Source organism: Salmo salar, chromosome ssa07 (genome assembly GCF_905237065.1).
Source record: "Salmo salar chromosome ssa07, Ssal_v3.1, whole genome shotgun sequence".
Classification (NCBI taxonomy): domain Eukaryota; kingdom Metazoa; phylum Chordata; class Actinopteri; order Salmoniformes; family Salmonidae; genus Salmo; species Salmo salar.
The window spans coordinates 62,400,112-62,422,531 of NC_059448.1; the positions used below are offsets into that span (position 1 = coordinate 62,400,112).

Consider the following 22,420-nt stretch of genomic DNA (forward strand, 5'->3'; position numbering starts at 1 on the left):
TGAACCAGGCGACGCAATCGTTTGAGAAACCAAGGCTACTGAGTCTGCCGATGAGGATGTGGTGATTAACAGAGTCAAAAGCTTTGGCCAGGTCAATGAATATGGCAGCACAGTATTGTTTATATATGCAGTTTAAGGAACAAAATTCATGAATATGCTGTCTAGTGCAGTCAAACTATATTCATGTATTGGCAATATCAGAGACTCACTTGGACTCTTCTTTTGAGGATGCTGAGATCTCTATACATGGAGACAATATGTTCAGGAGGGACAGAAATAGATATGGGGGTGAAGTTGCAGTTTACATCCAGAATCATATTCCAGCAAAAACAACGTAAGGACTTAATGTTGAATGGATTAGAGGCTCTATGGGTACAAGTGTATTTAACACATTTAAAACCTATAGTAGTTGGTTGCTGCTATAGGCCACCTAGTGCTGATGTCAAATATCTTGATGTCATTTGTGAAATGTTGGATAAGGTATCTGATGAAAAGTTATGACATTATCAACCAGAACGTTCACCAATAGGTTCGGTATCACATCATCAACTTGTATGGATCACATTTTTACTAACATGGCTGAACATTGTTCTAAAGCTGTATCAGTGGCACTAGGTTGTAGTGACCATAAGTTGGTTGCACTCACTAGGAAAACTAAAATACCAAAGGCTGGCTCTAAGGTAATCTACCCAAGGTCCTACAGAGGGTTCAATCAGGACTCACTCACTAGGAAAACTAAAATACCAAAGGCTGGCTCTAAGGTAATCTACCCAAGGTCCTACAGAGGGTTCAATCAGGACTCATTTGTGGATGAGATTAAGAATGTGCATTGGCTAGACGTGTGTAGTAAGGATGATCCTGAAATGTCACTAAGTTTGTTTATGAAATTATTCATGAGTATAGCTGATAAGCACTCCCCTTTAAGAAAATGCACTTTGAGGTCAAACGATGCAACATGGATTGATGTTGAGCTGAGAAATGTAATGATTCAATGTTATGATGCCAAAAAAAGTACCAGATAAATCTGGCACTCTGTTTGATAAGCAAAGTTATTGTAAATTAAGAAATCTAGGTAGGAATTCGAAAACGTCCGCATCTTTTGTTGAATCAGAGGGTATATTTATTACAAATCCACATGACATCGCAAATTACTTTCATTAATATTTTACAGGCAAAGTGGACAAGATGAGGAATGCTGTGATTCCAACTGATGGTTCCATGTCATATAGCCTTATAACAGAATGTATCGTGAAGGAGACGCAGCATGTTCGAATTTCACCAAGTAGAACGGGAAGAGGTAGAAAGGATGCTGTTGTCTCTTTCGGATGACGGAAGTCACCTGGTACAGATAATCTTGACGCCAAATTTCTTAGAGTTACAGCTAACCAAATATCAACCCCAATCGCTCATATTTTTAATAAGTGCTTGATGTATGGGGTGTTCCCAGAAGTCTGGAAAGAGTCAAAGGTTATTTCACTACCTAAGGATAAAAAAATCTGCATTCACTGGTCCTTATAGTCGTCATATAAGCTTGCTGCCTGTGTTAAATAAATGATTGGAAAAAATTGTATCTGTACAAATCAAGGATTTTTTCTCATGTAATGGTCTGATAACGGGTTTCCAGCATGCATATAAAGAAGGGCATTCTACGAGTACGGCCTTAGCACAAATGACAGATGATTGGTTAAAGAGTATGGATGACAGGAAGTTAGTTGGTGTAGTGTTGCTAGATTGCAGTGCTGCTTTTGATGTAATTGATCATGAACTGTTGCTAGGTCAACTCAAATGTTATGCTTTTAAGTATGCAGCTCTATCCTGGATGGAAAGTTATCTATCCAGGAGAAGGCAAAAAGTGTTCTTTAATGGTAGCTTTTCAAACAGTAAAGATATACACTGTGGTGTTCCTCAAGGAAGTTGCCTAGGCCCACTTCTCTACTGTCTTTACTAATGATTTACCTTCAGTAATGAACAAAGAAAGAGTGGTCATGTATGCTGATGACTCTACAATTTATTTAATTTTTATTTAACCAGGAAGGACTCATTAAGATTTTAAATCTCTTTTGCAAGAGGGTCCTGGTCCCTGGTCCTATCACACTTAGAGTTATATGGTCAATCCCTGGTCCTATCACACGTAGAGTACTGTCCAGTTATATGGTCAATCCCTGGTCCTATCACACTTAGAGTACTGTCCAGTTATATGGTCAATCCCTGGTCCTATCACACTTAGAGTACTGTCCAGTTATATGGTCAATCCCTGGTCCTATCACACTTAGAGTACTGTCCAGTTATATGGTCAATCCCTGGTCCTATCACACTTAGGGTACTGTCCAGTTATATGGTCAATCCCTGGTCCTATCACACTTAGAGTACTGTCCAGTTATATGGTCAATCCCTGATCCTATCACACTTAGAGGACTGTCCAGTTATATGGTCAATCCCTGGTCCTATCACACTTAGAGTACTGTCCAGTTATATGGTCAATCCCTGGTCCTATCACACTTAGAGTACTGTCCAGTTATATGGTCAATCCCTGGTCCTATCACACTTAGAGTACTGTCCAGTTATATGGTCAATCCCTGGTCCTATCACACTTAGAATACTGTCCAGTTATATGGTCAATCCCTGGTCCTATCACACTTAGAGTACTGTCCAGTTATATGGTCAATCCCTGGTCCTATCACACTTAGAGTACTGTCCAGTTATATGGTCAATCCCGGGTCCTATCACACTTAGAGTACTGTCCAGTTATATGGTCAATCCCTGGTCCTATCACACTTAGAGTACTGTCCAGTTATATGGTCAATCCCTGGTCCTATCACACTTAGAGTACTGTCCAGTTATATGGTCAATCCCTGGTCCTATAACACTTAGAGTACTGTCCAGTTATATGGTCAATCCCTGGTCCTATCACACTTAGAGTACTGTCCAGTTATATGGTCAATCCCTGGTCCTATCACACTTAGAGTACTGTCCAGTTATATGGTCAATCCCTGGTCCTATAACACTTAGAGTACTGTCCAGTTATATGGTCAATCCCTGGTCCTATAACACTTAGAGTACTGTCCAGTTATATGGTCAATCCCTGGTCCTATCACACTTAGACTACTGTCCGGTTATATGGTCAATCCCTGGTCCTATCACACTTAGAGTACTGTCCAGTTATATGGTCAATCCCTGGTCCTATCACACTTAGAGTACTGTCCAGTTATATGGTCAATCCCTGGTCCTATCACACTTAGAGTACTGTCCAGTTATATGGTCAATCCCTGGTCCTATAACACTTAGAGTACTATCCAGTTATATGGTCAATCCCGGGTCCTATCACACTTAGAGTACTGTCCAGTTATATGATCATCTGCAGCAAAGAAAGATATAAAAAAGCTTCAAATCACTCAAAACAGGGCAGCCAGATTAGCTCTTAATTTCTCTAACTGTATGATTATCCAAACGCATCAGAATCTCTCATTGCTTTACGTTAAAAACAAATTACTATCTAGTCTTCTGATTTTCTTTAGGAATGTTATATTATAAAAAAAATCACAGTCTTTTTCAGTCCAGTTAGTACATATTAGCAACATGCATAACCACCAAACCAGACAGGCAAATTCAGGGCAGCTAAAACAACCCAAGCCAAGGACAAATCGACTTAAATCTACAGTTTTATATAGAGCCATAGCTTAATGGAACTCTTTACCAATCCATATTTCTCAGGCAAAAAGTAAATCAACCTTCAAGAAAACAATTCAAGAACATCTAATGCGATAGACCATATGACTGGACAGGAAATAGAAAGAACATCTAATGCGATAGACCATATGACTGGACAGGAAATAGAAAGAACATCTAATGCGATAGACCATATGACTGGACAGGAAATAAAAAGAACATCTAATGCGATAGACCATATGACTGGACAGGAAATAAAAAGAACATCTAATGCGATAGACCTTATGACTGGACAGGAAATAGAAAGAACATTTAATGCGATAGACCATATGACTCGACAGGAAGTAGAAAGCATCAACTGAATGTTAAATGTGTTCCTGTCAGGTATTTTAATTATCTGTATTGTCTACTTGCTGAATGTGTGTGAAGTCTTGATTGTGGTTGTTTGTAATGTCTTGTTAATGGGTGTTGGACCCCTGGAAGACTAGCTAGCATTACGGCGTTAGCTAATGGGAATTAACAAAAAAACGGAGCAAACTAGAAGGCTGTTTGGCCCTAAACAGAGAGTACACAGTGGCAGAATACCTGACCACTGTGACTGACCCAACGTTAAGGAAAGCTTTGACTATGTACAGACTCAGTGAGCATAGCCTTGCTATTGAGAAAGGCCGCCGTAGGCAGACCTGGCTCTCAAGAGAAGACAGGCTATGTGCACACTGCCCACAAAATGAGGTGGAAGCTGAGCGGCACTTCCTAACCTCCTGCCAAATGTATGACCATATTAGAGACACATATTTCCCTCAGATCACACAGATCCACAAAGAATTACAAAACATGTTTATTTAGTTTCCCTTTTTTAATTTAACTATTTGCACATTGTTACAACACTTTATACATACTGTACATAATATGACATTTGAAATGTCTATTCTTTTGGAACTTGTGTGAGTGTAATATTTAATGTTAACTTTTTATTGTTTAATTCACTTTTGTTTATCCATTTCAATTGCTTTGGCAATGTTAACATATGTTTCCATGCCAACAAAGCCCCTTGAATTGAAATTGAATTGAGAGTCTGTCTGTCTGTCTGTCTGTCTGTCTGTCTGTCTGTCTGTCTGTCTGTCTGTCTGTCTGTCTGTCTGTCTGTCTGTCTGTCTGTCTGTCTGTCTGTCTGTCTGTCTGTCGTGGGAAAAACCTGGTTGGGTCGATATCTCTTTATCTCTGGCCCCTAGGACTAAGACACCCTTTGGACAGAGTGGCCCCTAGGACTAAGACACCATTTGGACAGAGAGTGGCCCCCCTTAGACTAAGACACCATTTGGACAGAGAGTGGCCCCTAGGACTAAGACACCATTTGGACAGAGAGTGGCCCCTAGGACTAAGACACCATTTGGACAGAGAGTGGCCCCTAGGACTAAGACACCATTTGGACAGAGAGTGGCCCCTAGGATTTAGACACCATTTGGACAGAGAGTGGCCCCTAGGACTAAGACACCATTTGGACAGAGAGTGGCCCCTAGGACTAAGACACTATTTGGACAAAGAGTGGCCCCTATGATTAAGACACCATTTGGACAGAGAGTGGCCCCCCTAGGATTAAGACACCATTTGGACAGAGAGTGGCCCCTAGGGTTAACAAACCATTTGGACAGAGAGTGGCCCCTAGATTCAAGACACCATTTGGACAGAGAGTGGCCCCTAGGATTAAGAGCTAATCATGGCTTGGGCTCCCAGTCCCCCTAGTTCGTGGGAGGTTGTTTGGTTGCTTGGTCAGCCTGTGCATCTCTCCAGCAGGAGTGGTCAGGGTTCAGTAGTAGAAATCTGTGCTGCTGGCATGCTGCATACATAGATATCCTGTTGCACCCTGCCAGAAGGTTGTCTCTAATATAGTTAAACATTGGGAGAACATGTGTATGCCGGTCGTTCGTTTGGTCGTTTGTATGGAAAAATCTAATCAAATCAAATTGTATTGGTCACATACACATGGTTAGCAGATGTTAATGTGAGTGTAGCGAAATGCTCGTGCTTCTAGTTCCGACAGTACAGTAATATCTAACAAGTAATCTAACAAGTAATCTAACAATTTCACAACAACTACCTTATACACACAAGTGTAAAGGAATGAACAAGAATATGTACATATAAATATATGGATGAGCGATGGCCGAACCACATAGGCAAGATGCAGAAGATGGTATAGAGTACAGTATATACATATGAGATGAGTAATGTAGGGTATGTAAACATTATATAAAGTGGACAGCAATTATTACAGAGCCCTGCTCACAACGACCACACACAGAGTCAGAATCGGCATCAACAAATGGCACCTTATTCCCTTTAGAGTGCACTACTTTTGACCAGGGCCTAATAGGACTCTGGTCAAAAGTAGTGCACTATACAGGGAATAGGTTCATTTGGAACAACGACAGAGATACATAGACACACTGCAGCAGGAAGGACATAGAACCCTTTCCATATGAATAACGGGCATTTGTGTGTTAGAACTCAGGTTCTAGAGATCAGATGGAGAATATCATGTCTGTGTGTTAGAACTCAGGTTCTAGAGATCAGATGGAGAATATCATGTCTGTGTGTTAGAACTCAGGTTCTAGAGTTCAGATGGAGAATATAATGTCTGTGTGTTAGAACTCAGGTTCTAGAGATCAGATGGAGAATATCATGTCTGTGTGTTAGAACTCAGGTTCTAGAGATCAGATGGAGAATATCATGTCTGTGTGTTAAAACTCAGGTTCTAGAGATCAGATGGAGAATATCATGTCTGTGTGTTAGAACTCAGGTTCTAGAGATCAGATGGAGAATATCATGTCTGTGTGTTAGAACTCAGGTTCTAGAGATCAGATGGAGAATATCATGTCTGTGTGTTAGAACTCAGGTTCTAGAGATCAGATGGAGAATATCATGTCTGTGTGTTAGAACTCAGGTTCTAGAGATCAGATGGAGAATATCATGTCTGTGTGTTAGAACTCAGGTTCTAGAGTTCAGATGGAGAATATCATGTCTGTGTGTTAGAACTCAGGTTCTAAAGAGCAGATGGAGAATATCATGTCTGTGTGTTAGAACTCAGGTTCTAGAGATCAGATGGAGAATATCATGTCTGTGTGTTAGAACTCAGGTTCTAGAGATCAGATGGAGAATATCATGTCTGTGTGTTAGAATTCAGGTTCTAGAGTTCAGATGGAGAATATAATGTCTGTGTGTTAGAACTCAGGTTCTAGAGATCAGATGGAGAATATCATGTCTGTGTGTTAGAACTCAGGTTCTAGAGATCAGACGGAGAATATAATGTCTGTGTGTTAGAACTCAGGTTCTAGAGTTCAGATGGAGAATATCATGTCTGTGTGTTAGAACTCAGGTTCTAGAGATCAGATGGAGAATATCATGTCTGTGTGTTAGAACTCAGGTTCTAGAGATCAGATGGAGAATATCATGTCTGTGTGTTAGAACTCAGGTTCTAGAGATCAGATGGAGAATATCATGTCTGTGTGTTAGAACTCAGGTTCTAGAGATCAGATGGAGAATATCATGTCTGTGTGTTAGAACTCAGGTTCTAGAGATCAGATGGAGAATATCATGTCTGTGTGTTAGAACTCAGGTTCTAGAGTTCAGATGGAGAATATAATGTCTGTGTGTTAGAACTCAGGTTCTAAAGATCAGATGGAGAATATCATGTCTGTGTGTTAGAACTCAGGTTCTAGAGATCAGATGGAGAATATCATGTCTGTGTGTTAGAACTCAGGTTCTAGAGATCAGATGGAGAATATCATGTCTGTGTGTTAGAACTCAGGTTCTAGAGTTCAGATGGAGAATATAATGTCTGTGTGTTAGAAATCAGGTTCTAGAGATCAGATGGAGAATATCATGTCTGTGTGTTAGAACTCAGGTTCTAGAGATCAGACGGAGAATATAATGTCTGTGTGTTAGAACTCAGGTTCTAGAGTTCAGATGGAGAATATCATGTCTGTGTGTTAGAACTCAGGTTCTAGAGATCAGATGGAGAATATCATGTCTGTGTGTTAGAACTCAGGTTCTAGAGATCAGATGGAGAATATCATGTCTGTGTGTTAGAACTCAGGTTCTAGAGATCAGATGGAGAATATCATGTCTGTGTGTTAGAACTCAGGTTCTAGAGATCAGATGGAGAATATAATGTCTGTGTGTTAGAACTCAGGTTCTAGAGATCAGTTGGAGAATATCATGTCTGTGTGTTAGAACTCAGGTTCTAGAGATCAGATGGAGAATATAATGTCTGTGTGTCAGAACTCAGTTTATAGAGATCAGTTGGAGAATATCATGTCTGTGTGTTAGAACTCAGGTTCTAGAGATCAGATGGAGAATATCATGTCTGTGTGTTAGAACTCAGGTTCTAGAGATCAGATGGAGAATATAATGTCTGTGTGTTAGAACTCAGGTTCTGGAGTTCAGTTGGAGAATATCATGTCTGTGTGTTAGAACTCAGGTTCTAGAGATCAGACGGATAATATCATGTCTGTGTGTTAGAACTCAGGTTCTAGAGATCAGATGGAGAATATCATGTGGATTTTAGTTTTGTTTAATTCCCTCACACAGATATCTGTTATGTAAACGTGGTCATATTTGCGGCTGGGTTAATTAAACAGAAACAGAACCTCGTCATGACTTTGATATTAAATAAACACAGTACTACTAAGCCAGGCAGTGTTTCGTTAAATAAACACAGTACTACTAAGCCAGGCAGTGTTTCGTTAAATAAACACAGTACTACTAAGCCAGGCAGTGTTTCGTTAAATAAACACAGTACTACTAAGCCAGGCAGTGTTTCGTTAAATAAACACAGTACTACTAAGCCAGGCAGTGTTTCGTTAAATAAACACAGTACTACTAAGCCAGGCAGTGTTTCGTTAAATAAACACAGTACTACTAAGCCAGGCAGTGTTTCGTTAAATAAACACAGTACTACTAAGCCAGGGAGTGTTTTGCTAAATAAACACAGTACTACTAAGCCAGGCAGTGTTTCGTTAAATAAACACAGTACTACTAAGCCAGGCAGTGTTTCGTTAAATAAACACAGTACTACTAAGCCAGGCAGTGTTTCGTTAAATAAACACAGTACTACTAAGCCAGGCAGTGTTTCGTTAAATAAACACAGTACTACTAAGCCAGGCAGTGTTTTGCTAAATAAACACAGTACTACTAAGCCAGGGAGTGTTTCGTTAAATAAACACAGTACTACTAAGCCAGGCAGTGTTTCGTTAAATAAACACAGTACTACTAAGCCAGGCAGTGTTTTGCTAAATAAACGCAGTACTACTAAGCCAGGCAGTGTTTTGCTAAATAAACGCAGTACTACTAAGCCAGGCAGTGTTTTGCTAAATAAACGCAGTACTACTAAGCTAGGCAGTGTTTTCAAAGGTACACTACAGTATTCATATTTCTACCAGAGCAGAGGTCTTTCCATGTTGTTCTACAGTAAAGGTATATGCCCTACTTTCTTTCCTTTTCTCTTTCTCTCTCTTTCTCTCTTATTTTCTTTCTTTCTTTCTAAATGATGTAATTTACGTAGCACTAAAATGGAGCATAATATACTCACAGAGTATGTATTCTGCATAGAGCTATAACTCCGCTCTTTAATAAAACATATTTGAAATATTTCTACCATGGGCAGTTAGTTTTCCATGTTGTTTTGGATGGTACCAGGAAGAGAGTGTTACTCTGACACCATAAACCACCTGTTGTTGTGGAGACCCAGGATGGTACCAGGAAGAGAGTGTTACTCTGACACCATAAACCACCTGTTGTTGTGGAGACCCAGGATGGTACCAGGAAGAGAGTGTTACTCTGACACCATAAACCACCTGTTGTTGTGGAGACCCAGGATGGTACCAGGAAGAGAGTGTTACTCTGACACCATAAACCACCTGTTGTTGTGGAGACCCAGGATGGTACCAGGAAGAGAGTGTTACTCTGACACCATAAACCACCTGTTGTTGTGGAGACCCAGGATGGTACCAGGAAGAGAGTGTTACTCTGACACCATAAACCACCTGTTGTTGTGGAGACCCAGGATGGTACCAGGAAGAGAGTGTTACTCTGACACCATAAACCACCTGTTGTTGTGGAGACCCAGGATGGTACCAGGAAGAGAGTGTTACTCTGACACCATAAACCACCTGTTGTTGTGGAGACCCAGGATGGTACCAGGAAGAGAGTGTTACTCTGACACCATAAACCACCTGTTGTTGTGGAGACCCAGGATGGTACCAGGAAGAGAGTGTTACTCTGACACCATAAACCACCTGTTGTTGTGGAGACCCAGGATGGTACCAGGAAGAGAGTGTTACTCTGACACCATAAACCACCTGTTGTTGTGGAGACCCAGGATGGTACCAGGAAGAGAGTGTTACTCTGACACCATAAACCACCTGTTGTTGTGGAGACCCAGGATGGTACCAGGAAGAGAGTGTTACTCTGACACCATAAACCACCTGTTGTTGTGGAGACCCAGGATGGTACCAGGAAGAGAGTGTTACTCTGACACCATAAACCACCTGTTGTTGTGGAGACCCAGGATGGTACCAGGAAGAGAGTGTTACTCTGACACCATAAACCACCTGTTGTTGTGGAGACCCAGGATGGTACCAGGAAGAGAGTGTTACTCTGACACCATAAACCACCTGTTGTTGTGGAGACCCAGGATGGTACCAGGAAGAGAGTGTTACTCTGACACCATAAACCACCTGTTGTTGTGGAGACCCAGGATGGTACCAGGAAGAGAGTGTTACTCTGACACCATAAACCACCTGTTGTTGTGGAGACCCAGGATGGTACCAGGAAGAGAGTGTTACTCTGACACCATAAACCACCTGTTGTTGTGGAGACCCAGGATGGTACCAGGAAGAGAGTGTTACTCTGACACCATAAACCACCTGTTGTTGTGGAGACCCAGGATGGTACCAGGAAGAGAGTGTTACTCTGACACCATAAACCACCTGTTGTTGTGGAGACCCAGGATGGTACCAGGAAGAGAGTGTTACTCTGACACCATAAACCACCTGTTGTTGTGGAGACCCAGGATGGTACCAGGAAGAGAGTGTTACTCTGACACCATAAACCACCTGTTGTTGTGGAGACCCAGGATGGTACCAGGAAGAGAGTGTTACTCTGCCACCATCAATGTAACATCCTATGCCTGTGTGTTTTTAAGGTATTATATTTTATTTTCCCATGTTGTTTTATGGAGAAGCAGCCAGGATAAAGGTCCTATATGTAATACTATGGGGGGAGCTCAGGGTTCGGATGATCATGTGACGATCGGCCCTTTGTTGTGTGGACATGTAAATGTCTAACCATTGTCAAAATGACAAATGGATAAAGGAGGTTTGTAAGGCAGGCAGGCAGGCAGGCAGGGGGTTAATGAATAGCTCCCAGTCCCTGGAGCTGTAAGGCAGGCAGGCAGGCAGGCAGGGGGTTAATGAATAGCTCCCAGTCCCTGGAGCTGTAAGGCAGGCAGGCAGGCAGGCAGGGGGTTAATGAATAGCTCCCAGTCCCTGGAGCTGTAAGGCAGGCAGGCAGGCAGGCAGGCAGGCAGGCAGGCAGGCAGGCAGGCAGGCAGGCAGGCAGGCAGGCAGGCAGGCAGGCAGGCAGGCAGGCAGGGGGGGTTAATGAATAGCTCCCAGTCCCTGGAGCTGTAAGGCAGGCAGGCAGGCAGGCAGGCGGGGGGTTAATGAATAGCTCCCAGTCCCTGGAGCTGTAAGGCAGGCAGGCAGGCAGGCAGGCAGGCAGGCAGGCAGGGGGTTAATGAATAGCTCCCAGTCCCTGGAGCTGTAAGGCAGGCAGGCAGGCAGGCAGGGGGTTAATGAATAGCTCCCAGTCTCTGGAGCTGTAAGGCAGGCAGGCAGGCAGGCAGGGGGTTAATGAATAGCTCCCAGTCCCTGGAGCTGTAAGGAAGGCAGGCAGGCAGGCAGGGGGTTAATGAATAGCTCCCAGTCCCTGGAGCTGTAAGGCAGGCAGGCAGGCAGGCAGGCAGGGGGTTAATGATTAGCTCCCAGTCCTTGGAGCTGTAAGGCAGGCAGGCAGGCAGGGGGTTAATGAATAGCTCCCAGTCCCTGGAGCTGTAAGGCAGGCAGGCAGGCAGGCAGGGGGTTAATGAATAGCTCCCAGTCCCTGGAGCTGTAAGGCAGGCAGGCAGGCAGGGGGTTAATGAATAGCTCCCAGTCCCTGGAGCTGAATAGATGTCATGTGACACATGGAGAGTTAATGTGAGCGCTCCTCACCCCCGCAGGGTGGAGACAGACAGGACAGAGACCCCTCCCTGAGGAGAATATGCTGGCTGTGTCCAAGCAGCTGCTGCCATTACTGATACACTATTCTTTATGGGGGAGTGGAGGAACGCCCCCACATCCACAACAATCTGGAAGACAAACGTTTCATAGTTACCCACAAGTCTCTCTGTTACCCACACGTCTCTCTGTTACCCACACGTCTCTCTGTCACCCACACGTCTCTCTGTCACCCACACGTCTCCCTGTCACCCACACGTCTCTCTGCTACCCACACGTCTCTGTTACCCACACGTCTCTCTGTTACCCACACGTCTCTCTGTTACCACACGTCTCTCTGTTACCCACACGTCTCTGTTACCCACAAGTCTCTCTGTTACCACACGTCTCTCTGTTACCACAAGTCTCTCGGTTACCACAAGTCTCTCTGTTACCCACACGTCTCTCTGTTACCACACGTCTCTCTGTTACCACACGTTTCTCTGTTACCCACACGTCTCTCTGTTACCACTCGTCTCTCTGTTACCCACACGTCTCTCTGTTACCCACAAGTCTCTCTGTTACCACACGTCTCTCTGTTACCACAAGTCTCTCGGTTACCACAAGTCTCTCTGTTACCCACACGTCTCTCTGTTACCACACGTCTCTCTGTTACCACACGTTTCTCTGTTACCCACACGTCTCTCTGTTACCACTCGTCTCTCTGTTACCCACACGTCTCTCTGTTACCACACGTCTCTCTGTTACCACACGTCTCTCTGTTACCCACACGTCTCTTTGTTACCCACACGTCTCTCTGTTACCCACACGTCTCTCTGTTACCCACACGTCTCTCTGTTACCACACGTCTCTCTGTTACCACACGTCTCTCTGTTACCCACACGTCTCTCTGTTACCCACACGTCTCTCTGTTACCACACGTCTCTCTGTTACCACACGTCTCTCTGTTACCCACACGTCTCTCTGTTACCCACACGTCTCTCTGTTACCACACGTCTCTCTGTTACCACACGTCTCTCTGTTACCCACACGTCTCTCTGTTACCACACGTTTCTCTGTTACCACACGTCTCTCTGTTACCCACACGTCTCTCTGTTACCACAAGTCTCTCTGTTACCACACGTCTCTCTGTTACCCACACGTCTCTCTGTTACCCACACGTCTCTGTTACCCACACGTCTCTCTGTTACCCACACGTCTCTCTGTTACCCACACGTCTCTCTGTTACCCACACGTCTCTCTGTTACCACAAGCCCCTCTAAATGCAAAACTAATGAACATGTAAAAGCCATGGGAGTGTGTGATTTTTGGAGGGAATCTCCTAACAGGGAATATATTTAACTACATGACAAATAGGAGATTCCTTTAATGAACCAGCCAGCCAGCCAACCAGCCAGCCAGCCAACCAGCCAGCCAACCAACCAGCCAGCCAAACAACCAACCAGCCAGCCAGCCAGCCAGCCAACCAGCAAGCCAAACAACCAACCAGCCAGCCAGCCAACCAGCAAGCCAACCTTCCAACCAACCAGCCAACCAACCAGCCAGCCAACCAACCAGCAAGCCAGCCAACCAACCAACCAACCAGCCAGCCAACCAACCAGCAAGCCAGCCAACCAACCAGCCAACCAGCCAACCAACCAAACAGCCAACCAACCAAACAGCCAACCAGCCAACCAACCAGCCAACCAACCAAACAGCCAGCCAGCCAACCAGCAAGCCAAACAACCAAATAGCCAGCCAGCCAACCAGCAAGCCAACCTTCCAACCAGCCAACCAACCAGCCAGCCAACCAACCAGCCAGCCAGCCAACCAACCAGCAAGCCAGCCAGCCAACCAACCAACCAGCCAACCAACCAACCAGCCAAACAGCCAACCAACCAAACAGCCAACCAACCAGCCAGCCAGCCAACCAACAGCCAACCAACCAAACAGCCAACCAACCAAACAGCCAACCAGCCAACCAACCAGCCAACCAGCCAACCAACCAACCAACCAGCCAAACAGCCAACCAACCAACCAACCAGCCAGACAGGCAACTAGCCAGCCAACCAGCCAGCCAGCCAGCCAACCAACCAGGCAACCAACCAGCCAGACAGGCAACTAGCCAGCCAACCAACCAGCCAACCAACCAACCAACCAGCCAGCCAGCCAACCAACCAACCAGCCAGCCAGCCAGCCAGCCAGCCAGACAACCAACCAACCAACCAGCCAAACAGCCAACCAACTAGCCAGCCAACCAACCAGCCAACCAACTAGCCAAACAGCCAACCAACCAACCAGCCAAACAGCCAGCCAACCAACCAACCAGCCAGACAGGCAACTAGCCAGCCAACCAGCCAGCCAGCCAACCAGCCAGCCAACCAGCAAGCCAACCTTTCAACCAACCAGACAACTAACCAGCCAGCCAACCAACCAGCCAACCAACCAACCAACCAACCAACCAACCAGCCAAACAGCCAACCAGCAAGCCAACCTTCCAACCAACCAGCCAACCAACCAACCAGCCAAACAGCCAACCAACCAACCAGCAAGCCAACCAATCAACCAGCCAGACAGGCAACTAGCCAGCCAGTCATCCAGCCAACCAACCAACCAGCCAGCCAACCAACTAGCCAACGGCTTCTGGTATGCTTCAGAGCACCCAGACCCAAAAACATCTATTTATGCATGTGAATGACTTTCAGTCAGGCAAACAATTAACTGAGAGAGAAAGAAGCAGAGAGAGAGAGAGAGCAAGAGAGCAGTGGCCCACTTCTAGAGCTGTAAGGAAAACTCTCTGTGTTGTGTGACTGTCAGTGGCAAAAGAAGGAGGGAGGGAGGAGTAGGGAGAAGAGAGATGTAGGGAGGGAGGAGTAGGGAGAAGAGAGATGTAGGGAGGGAGGAGGAGAGAGAAGAGAGATGTAGGGAGGGAGGAGGAGGGAGAAGAGAGATGTAGGGAGGGAGGAGGAGGGAGAAGAGAGATGTAGGGAGGGAGGAGGAGGGAGAAGAGAGAAGTAGGGAGGGAGGAGGAGGGAGAAGAGAGATGTAGGGAGGGAGGAGGAGAGAGAAGAGAGATGTATGGAGGGAGGAGGAGAGAGAAGAGAGATGTAGGGAGGGAGGAGGGAGAAGAGAGAGGCAGGGAGGGAGGAGGAGAGAGAAGAGAGGGAGGGAGGAGTAGGGAGAAGAGAGATGTAGGGAGGGAGGAGTAGGGAGAAGAGAGATGTAGGGAGGGAGGAGGAGAGAGAAGAGAGATGTAGGGAGGGAGGAGGAGGGAGAAGAGAGATGTAGGGAGGGAGGAGGAGGGAGAAGAGAGATGTAGGGAGGGAGGAGGAGGGAGAAGAGAGATGTAGGGAGGGAGGAGGAGGGAGAAGAGAGATGTAGGGAGGGAGGAGGAGAGAGAAGAGAGATGTATGGAGGGAGGAGGAGAGAGAAGAGAGATGTAGGGAGGGGAGGAGGGAGAAGAGAGATGCAGGGAGGGAGGAGGAGAGAGAAGAGAGGGAGGGAGGAGGAGGGAGAAGAGAGATGTAGGGAGGGAGGAGGAGGGAGAAGAGAGATGTAGGGAGGGAGGAGGAGAGAGAAGAGAGATGTATGGAGGGAGGAGGAGAGAGAAGAGAGATGTAGGGAGGAGGGAGAAGAGAGATGCAGGGAGGGAGGAGGAGAGAGAAGAGAGGGAGGGAGGAGGAGGGAGAAGAGAGATGTAGGGAGGGAGGAGGAGGGAGAAGAGAGTTGTAGGGAGGGAGGAGGAGGGAGAAGAGAGATGTAGGGAGGGAGGAGGAGAGAGAAGAGAGATGTATGGAGGGAGGAGGAGAGAGAAGAGAGATGTAGGGAGGGAGGAGGGAGAAGAGAGATGTAGGGAGGAGGGAGAAGAGAGAGGCAGGGAGGGAGGAGGAGAGAGAAGAGAGGGAGGGAGGAGGAGGGAGAAGAGAGATGTAGGGAGGGAGGAGGAGGGAGAAGAGAGTTGTAGGGAGGGAGGAGGAGGGAGAAGAGAGGGAGGGAGGAGGAGAGAGAAGAGAGATGTAGGGAGGGAGGAGGAGTGAGAAGAGAGATGTAGGGAGGGAGGAGGAGAGAGAAGAGAGGGAGGGATGAGGAGGGAGAAGAGAGGGAGGGATGAGGAGGGACAAGAGAGATGGGGGGAGGGAGGAGGGAGAAGAGAGATAGAGAGAGGGATGAGGAGGGAGAAGAGAGGGAGGGATCAGGAGGGACAAGAGAGATGGAGGGTGGAGGAGGGACAAGAGAGATGGGGGGAGGGAGGAGGGAGAAGAGAGATAGAGAGAGGGATGAGGAGGGAGAAGAGAGGGAGGGATGAGGAGGGAGAAGAGATGGAGGGATGAGGAGTGAGAAGAGAGGGAGGGATGAGGAGGGAGAAGAGAGGGAGGGATGAGGATGGACAAGAGAGATGGAGGGAGGAGGAGGGAGAAGAGAGATGGAGGGAGGGAGGAGAAGAGAGGGAGGGAGAAGGAGGGAGAAGAGAGGGAGGGAGGAGGAGCTAGAAGAGAGATGGAGGGAGGAGGAGGGAGAAGAGAGATGAAGGGAGGGAGGAGGAGGGAGAAGAGAGATGGAGGGAGGGAGGAGGAGGGAGAAGAGAGATAGAGAGAGGGATGAGGAGGGAGAAGAGAGGGAGGGATCAGGAGGGACAAGAGAGATGGAGGGTGGAGGAGGGACAAGAGAGATGGGGGGAGGGAGGAGGGAGAAGAGAGATAGAGAGAGGGATGAGGAGGGAGAAGAGAGATGAAGGGAGGAGGAGGGAGAAGAGAGATGAAGGGAGGGAGGAGGAGGGAGAAGAGAGATGGAGGGAGGGAGGAGGAGGGAGAAGAGAGATGGAGGGAGGAAGGAGGAGGGAGAAGAGAGATGGAGGGAGGGAGGAGGAGGGAGAAGAGAGATGAACAGGGCAAAGAATCTTCAAATGGCAGTAGTTGTCTACATGATAATGAGAGGTCAACTTACAGAGTCTCCAGGCTGTGAAGGCCGTCAAAGCACTGCGTTCCCAGGGTGCGGATTCTATTGTTATTGAGATGCCTGCAGAGGAATGCAAAGAGAACAGTCAGAGAGACACACCCACACAGCCCGGGACAGGACAGCTGATTGGCTGGGGAGGGAAAACAAAGGGAGGGGGAGGGGGGTTGGAGACTGGGGAGAGGGTGAGGGCGGGGTGAGGAGGAGGGAGAGGGTGAGGAGGAGGAAGAATGGGGGAATCTGCCCCCTTGTCTCCTTGTTCCTCCCCAAGGCTTCACTCATTACATACAAATTAGTGGCAGTGTATAGGAGACCTGCATACTGTATGATTAGACAGAGCAGTGTGGAGGGATGTGGAGGGATGTTTGCTACGCAGAATAACAAAGCTGTTAAATGGTATATGACTAGAGGAGGATAACACCATGAAACTTAACGCTAACTGAGACTGACACAGAACATAACGAAGAGAGGAAGAGAACACGTCCTTTTGACCTGTTCAATGACGAATGAAATGAAACCTTCTGGGGGAAAAACAAATCAACAGACATGGTTGTCAGTAACTGTTGCTCGTCGTTTTAGTGGAAGTGGCTCTGTCAACTGTCTGGAAAGTGGCTCTGTCAACTGTCTGGAAGTGGCTCTGTCAACTGTCTGGAAGTGGCTCTGTCAACTGTCTGGAAGTGGCTCTGTCAACTGTCTGGAAGTGGCTCTGTCAACTGTCTGGAAGTGGCTCTGTCAACTGTCTGGAAGTGGCTCTGTCAACTGTCTGGAAGTGGAAGTGGCTCTGTCAACTGTCTGGAAGTGGCTCTGTCAACTGTCTGGAAGTGGAAGTGGCTCTGGGAGCTGTCTGGCCCCAGGACACAGTCAGCCCACAACCCTCTCTATATATCTCTTCTGTCTCTGACCCCAGGACACAGTCAGCCCACAACCCTCTCTATATCTCTTCTGTCTCTGACCCCAGGACACAGTCAGCCCACAGCCATCTCTATATCTCTTCTGTCTCTGACCCCAGGACACAGTCAGCCCACAGCCATCTCTATATCTCTTCTGTCTCTGACCCCAGGACACAGTCAGCCCACAACCCTCTCTATATCTCTTCTGTCTCTGACCCCAGGACACAGTCAGCCCACAACCCTCTCTATATATCTCTTCTGTCTCTGACCCCAGGACACAGTCAGCCCACAACCCTCTCTATATATCTCTTCTGTCTCTGACCCCAGGACACAGTCAGCCCACAACCCTCTCTATATATCTCTTCTGTCTCTGACCCCAGGACACAGTCAGCCCACAACCCTCTCTATATATCTCTTCTGTCTCTGACCCCAGGACACAGTCAGCCCACTGCTGGGCATATAATATCATAGAGGATATCTATCAATTCAATTCAATCCAAGGTGTTTTATTGGCATGGGAAACATGTGTTAACATTGCCAAAGCAAGTGAGGTAGATAATATACAAAAGTGAAATAAACAATAAAAATTAACAGAAAACATTACACATACAGAAGTTTCAAAAGAATAATGACATTACAAATGTCATATTATGTATATATACAGTGTTGTAACAATGTACAAATGGTTAAAGTACAAAAGGGAAAATAAATAAACATAAATATGGCTTGTATTTACAATGGTGTTTGTTCTTCACTGGTTGCCCTTTTCTTGTGGCAACAGGTCACAAATCTTGCTGCTGTGATGCACACTGTGGTATTTCACCCAGTAGATATGGGAGTTTATCAAAATCGGGTTTGTTTTCTAATTCTTTGTGGATCGGTGTAATCTGAGGGAAATATGTGTCTCTAATATGGTCATACATTTGGCAGGAGGTTAGGAAGTGCAGCTCAGTTTACACCTCATTTTGTGGGCAGTGTGCACATAGCCTGTCTTCTCTTGAGAGCCAGGTCTGCCTACGGCGGCCTTTCTCAATAGCAAGGCTATGCTCACTGAGTCTGTACATAGTCAAAGCTTTCCTTAAGTTTGGGTCAGTCACAGTGGTCAGGCATACTGCCACTGTGTACTCTCTGTTTAGGGCCAAATAGCATTCTAGTTTGCTCAGTTTTTTTGTTAATTCTTTCCAATGTGTCAAGTAATTATCTTTTTGTTTTCTCATGATTTGGTTGGGTCTAATTGTGCTGCTGTCCTGGGGCTCTGTGGGTTCTGTTTGTGTTTGTGAACAGAGCCCCAGAACCAGCTTGCTAGGGGACTCTTCTCCAGGTTCATATCTCTGTAGGTGATGGCTTTGTTTAGGAAGGTTTGGGAATCGCTTCCTTTTAGGTGGTTGTAGAATTTAACGGCTCTTTTCTGGAGTTTGATAATTAGCGGGTATCGGCCTAATTCTGCTCTGCATGCATTATTTGGTGTTCTACGTTGTACACGGGGGATATTTTTGCAGAATTCTGCATGAAGGGTCTCAATTTGGTGTTTGTCCCATTTTGTGAATTCTTGGTTGGTGAGCGGACCCCAGACCTCACAACCGTAAAGGGCAATGGGTTCTATAACTGATTCCAGTATTTTCTGCCAGATCCTAATTGGTATGTTGAATTTTATGTTCCTTTTGATGGCATAGAATGCCCTTCTTGCCTTGTCTCTCAGATCGTTTACAGCTTTGTGGAAGTTACCTGTGGCGCTGATGTTTAGGCCAAGGTATGTGTAGTTTTTTGTGTGCTGTAGGGCAACGGTGTCTAGATGGAATTTGTATTTGTGGTCCTGGCGACTGGACCTTTTTTGGAACACCATTATTTTGGTCTTACTGATATTTACTGTCTACCCTGAGTGTGTGTGTGTGTGTGTGTGTGTGTGTGTGTGTGTGTGTGTGTGTGTGTGTGTGTGTGTGTGTGTGTGTGTGTGTGTGTGTGTGTGTGTGTGTGTGTGTGTGTGTGTGTGTGTGTGTGTGTGTGTGTGTGTGTGTGTGTGTGTGTGTGTGTTTGTGTGTGTGTGTGTGTGTGTGTGTGTGTGTGTGTGTGTATGTGTGTGTGGTTGTGTGTGTGTGCGTGTGTGTGTGTGTGGTTGTGTGTGTGTGTTTGTGTTTGTGTGCGCGTGTGTGTGTGTGTCTGTGTTTGTGTGCGTGTGTGTGTGGTTGTGTGTGTGTGTGTGTGTGTGTGTGTGTGTGTGTGTGTGTGTGTGTGTGTGTGTATGTGTGTGTGTGTGTGTGTGTGTGTGTGTGTGTATGTGTGTGTGTGTGTGTATATGTGTGTGTGTGTGTGTGTGTGTGTGTGTGTGTGTGTGTGTGTGTGTGTGTGTGTGTGTGTGTGTGTGTGTGTGTGTGTGTGTGTGTGTGTTTGTGGTTGGTTGGGCGGGTTGGTTGGTTGGTTGGGCGGAGGTTATTACGAGGCCTTGGAAGGGGCAGAGATCCAGCCTAGACCGGGGCTGCTGTGGAGAGCGGATGCCCCTGGGCACCAAAGTCTTTGTGGCGGACGGAAGTTTGCCAGGAAAACAATCAGCCCCATCCCCCATCTCCTCTTCTCCTGGTCCTACTCTCTACCTCTGCCTGTCTAATGCTATCTGTGCTGCTTGCCCTGGACACGGTGAATCAGCCCTGCGAGCTTACTTCCTTCCTTCCTCCCAGGCTCTTAGGCCTGGCCGCATCGCATGGACCAACACACAGTCACACTGTGATTACCTCCACACACTGCTGGGAGCTGGGACAGACAGACAGACATCACCTCACTCACATCACCAGATTCAGATTCAGATCAGATTCAGATCAGGTTCAGATCAGATTCAGATCAGATTGGAAAAAACTACCCCTATGAAGTCCCAGTGCAGTCCAACAGGTGATTTTCTCTGTGTTTTATATACATTTCCACACTATGAAGTTGGAATAATACTATAGAATTGTGAAAATTATGATCATGTCCTTTTAGTTTAAGAGCTGTTTGAAAAGACCACCTGAAATTTCAGCCTGTTTTGGTGGGATGGAGTTTTTGGCCTGCCTGTTGACATCACCAGGCAGTAAATTAGTTATTAGACCAATAAGAAAGAGAGTTCCAAACCTCTCTGCCAATAACAGCTCGTTTTCAGTCTTCCCCTCCCCACTCAGACCACTCCCAGACAGTCCTAGATAAATCCTTTCTTGAGGAATTGCTCTTTTCCTAAGAAGCTATTTTTGTTTCTTTTAATTACCTATTTAATTGAAAACAATCCCAGTAAGATACAGTGTTACCCAGAAATGATTGGATATTGAGATAAAAATACCTGTATTGGACCTTTAACAACTTCAACAAGTGTTTGACAACTCTCTCTCCTGTGGCGTTGACAGATTTGTTTGACAGTTGGGAACAAACTAACTCCCTGAAGGCCTCAGGAGGGGATTCAAGAGGCGTAGGAGAGGCTGTCATCACCTGAACGGACGCAATGTGTGTGTGTGTGTGTGTGTGTGTGTGTGTGTGTGTGTGTGTGTGTGTGTGTGTGTGTGTGTGTGTGTGTGTGTGTGTGTGTGTGTGTGGCCGTCATCCCCTGTCGGGAACTGAACGGAGGTGAACGGATGTTCTTTCATTCTGTTTTTCAAAAAAATTTAATCATCCCTTTTTCCTACACTCTGTCAATAAATATCCCCTCGTTTCAGCTTGGTGCTTTTGTGAATGGACTCTCTGTGTGTTGATTAATAAATAGAGGATGGTGGGACTGGGGAGGAGAGGAGGGGAGGAGAGCTGGAGGGAGGAGAGGGGATGGAAGGAGAAGAGGGGATGGAGGAGGGGGAATGGAGGGATGGCAGAGAGGATGGTGGGACTGGGGAGGAGAGGCCGGGAGGGAGGAGAGTTGAGGAAAGGAGAGCAGTAGAGCTGGAGGGAGGACAGAGGATGGAGGGATGGCAGAGAGGATGAGGGGTCTGATGGCAGAAGGGAGGATGAGTTAGAGAAGGGCAGACAGGAGGGAAAGAAGAAGAGACAGACAGGCTGTTGTCTAGTACACACAGGACCACCAGGCTGAAGAGGTTGGCCAGGGAAAGAGAGGGGGATGGAGAGAAGGACAGAGGGAAGATGGAGGAAGAGAGGACACGGTAGTATCCAGTACTCACAGGACCACAAGGCTGAAGAGGTTGGCCAGGGAAAGAGAGGGGGATGGAGAGAAGGACAGAGGGAAGATGGAGGAAGAGAGGACACGGTAGTATCCAGTACTCACAGGACCACAAGGCTGAAGAGGTTGGCCAGGGAAAGAGAGAGGGTGGAGAGAAGGACAGAGGGAAGATGGAGGAAGAGAGGACACGGTAGTATCCAGTACTCACAGGACCACGAGGGAGGAGAGATTAGTGAAGGCCCGGTCAGGTATATGTGTGATTCTGTTGAGAGCCAGGGTCATGGCTTGCAGGGAGGACAGGGCCCCCAGGGCGTCAACCGGCACCTCTGTCAAGGAGTTGTCATCCAGCCACAGGTGACGTAGAGACTGGAGGCCGTCAAAGCAGCCCCGAGGAACACTGGATATGTGGTTGGCATCCAGACGACTGGTCAGAGAGAGAGAGAGAGAGAGAGAGAGAGAGAGAGAGAGAGAGAGAGAGAGAGAGAGAGAGAGAGAGAACAGTACACAGACACTGTCAGTTAAACAGAGGA

General features: G+C 46.6%; 1 protein-coding gene across 2 annotated transcripts in view; it reads right to left on the reverse strand.

Annotated features, from left to right (window-relative positions):
- Positions 1-22,420, reverse strand: part of LOC106609731 (leucine-rich repeat-containing G-protein coupled receptor 5) — a 193,826-nt gene that overhangs the window by 41,165 nt on the left and 130,241 nt on the right. For both annotated transcript variants that reach the window (XM_045722416.1, XM_045722415.1), the window contains exons 5-6: positions 22,099-22,314; positions 16,869-16,940 (exon numbers count right to left, since the gene is read on the reverse strand). In XM_045722416.1, the coding sequence (XP_045578372.1) occupies positions 16,869-16,940; positions 22,099-22,314 (288 nt within the window). The remainder of the gene's footprint in view (positions 1-16,868; positions 16,941-22,098; positions 22,315-22,420) is intronic.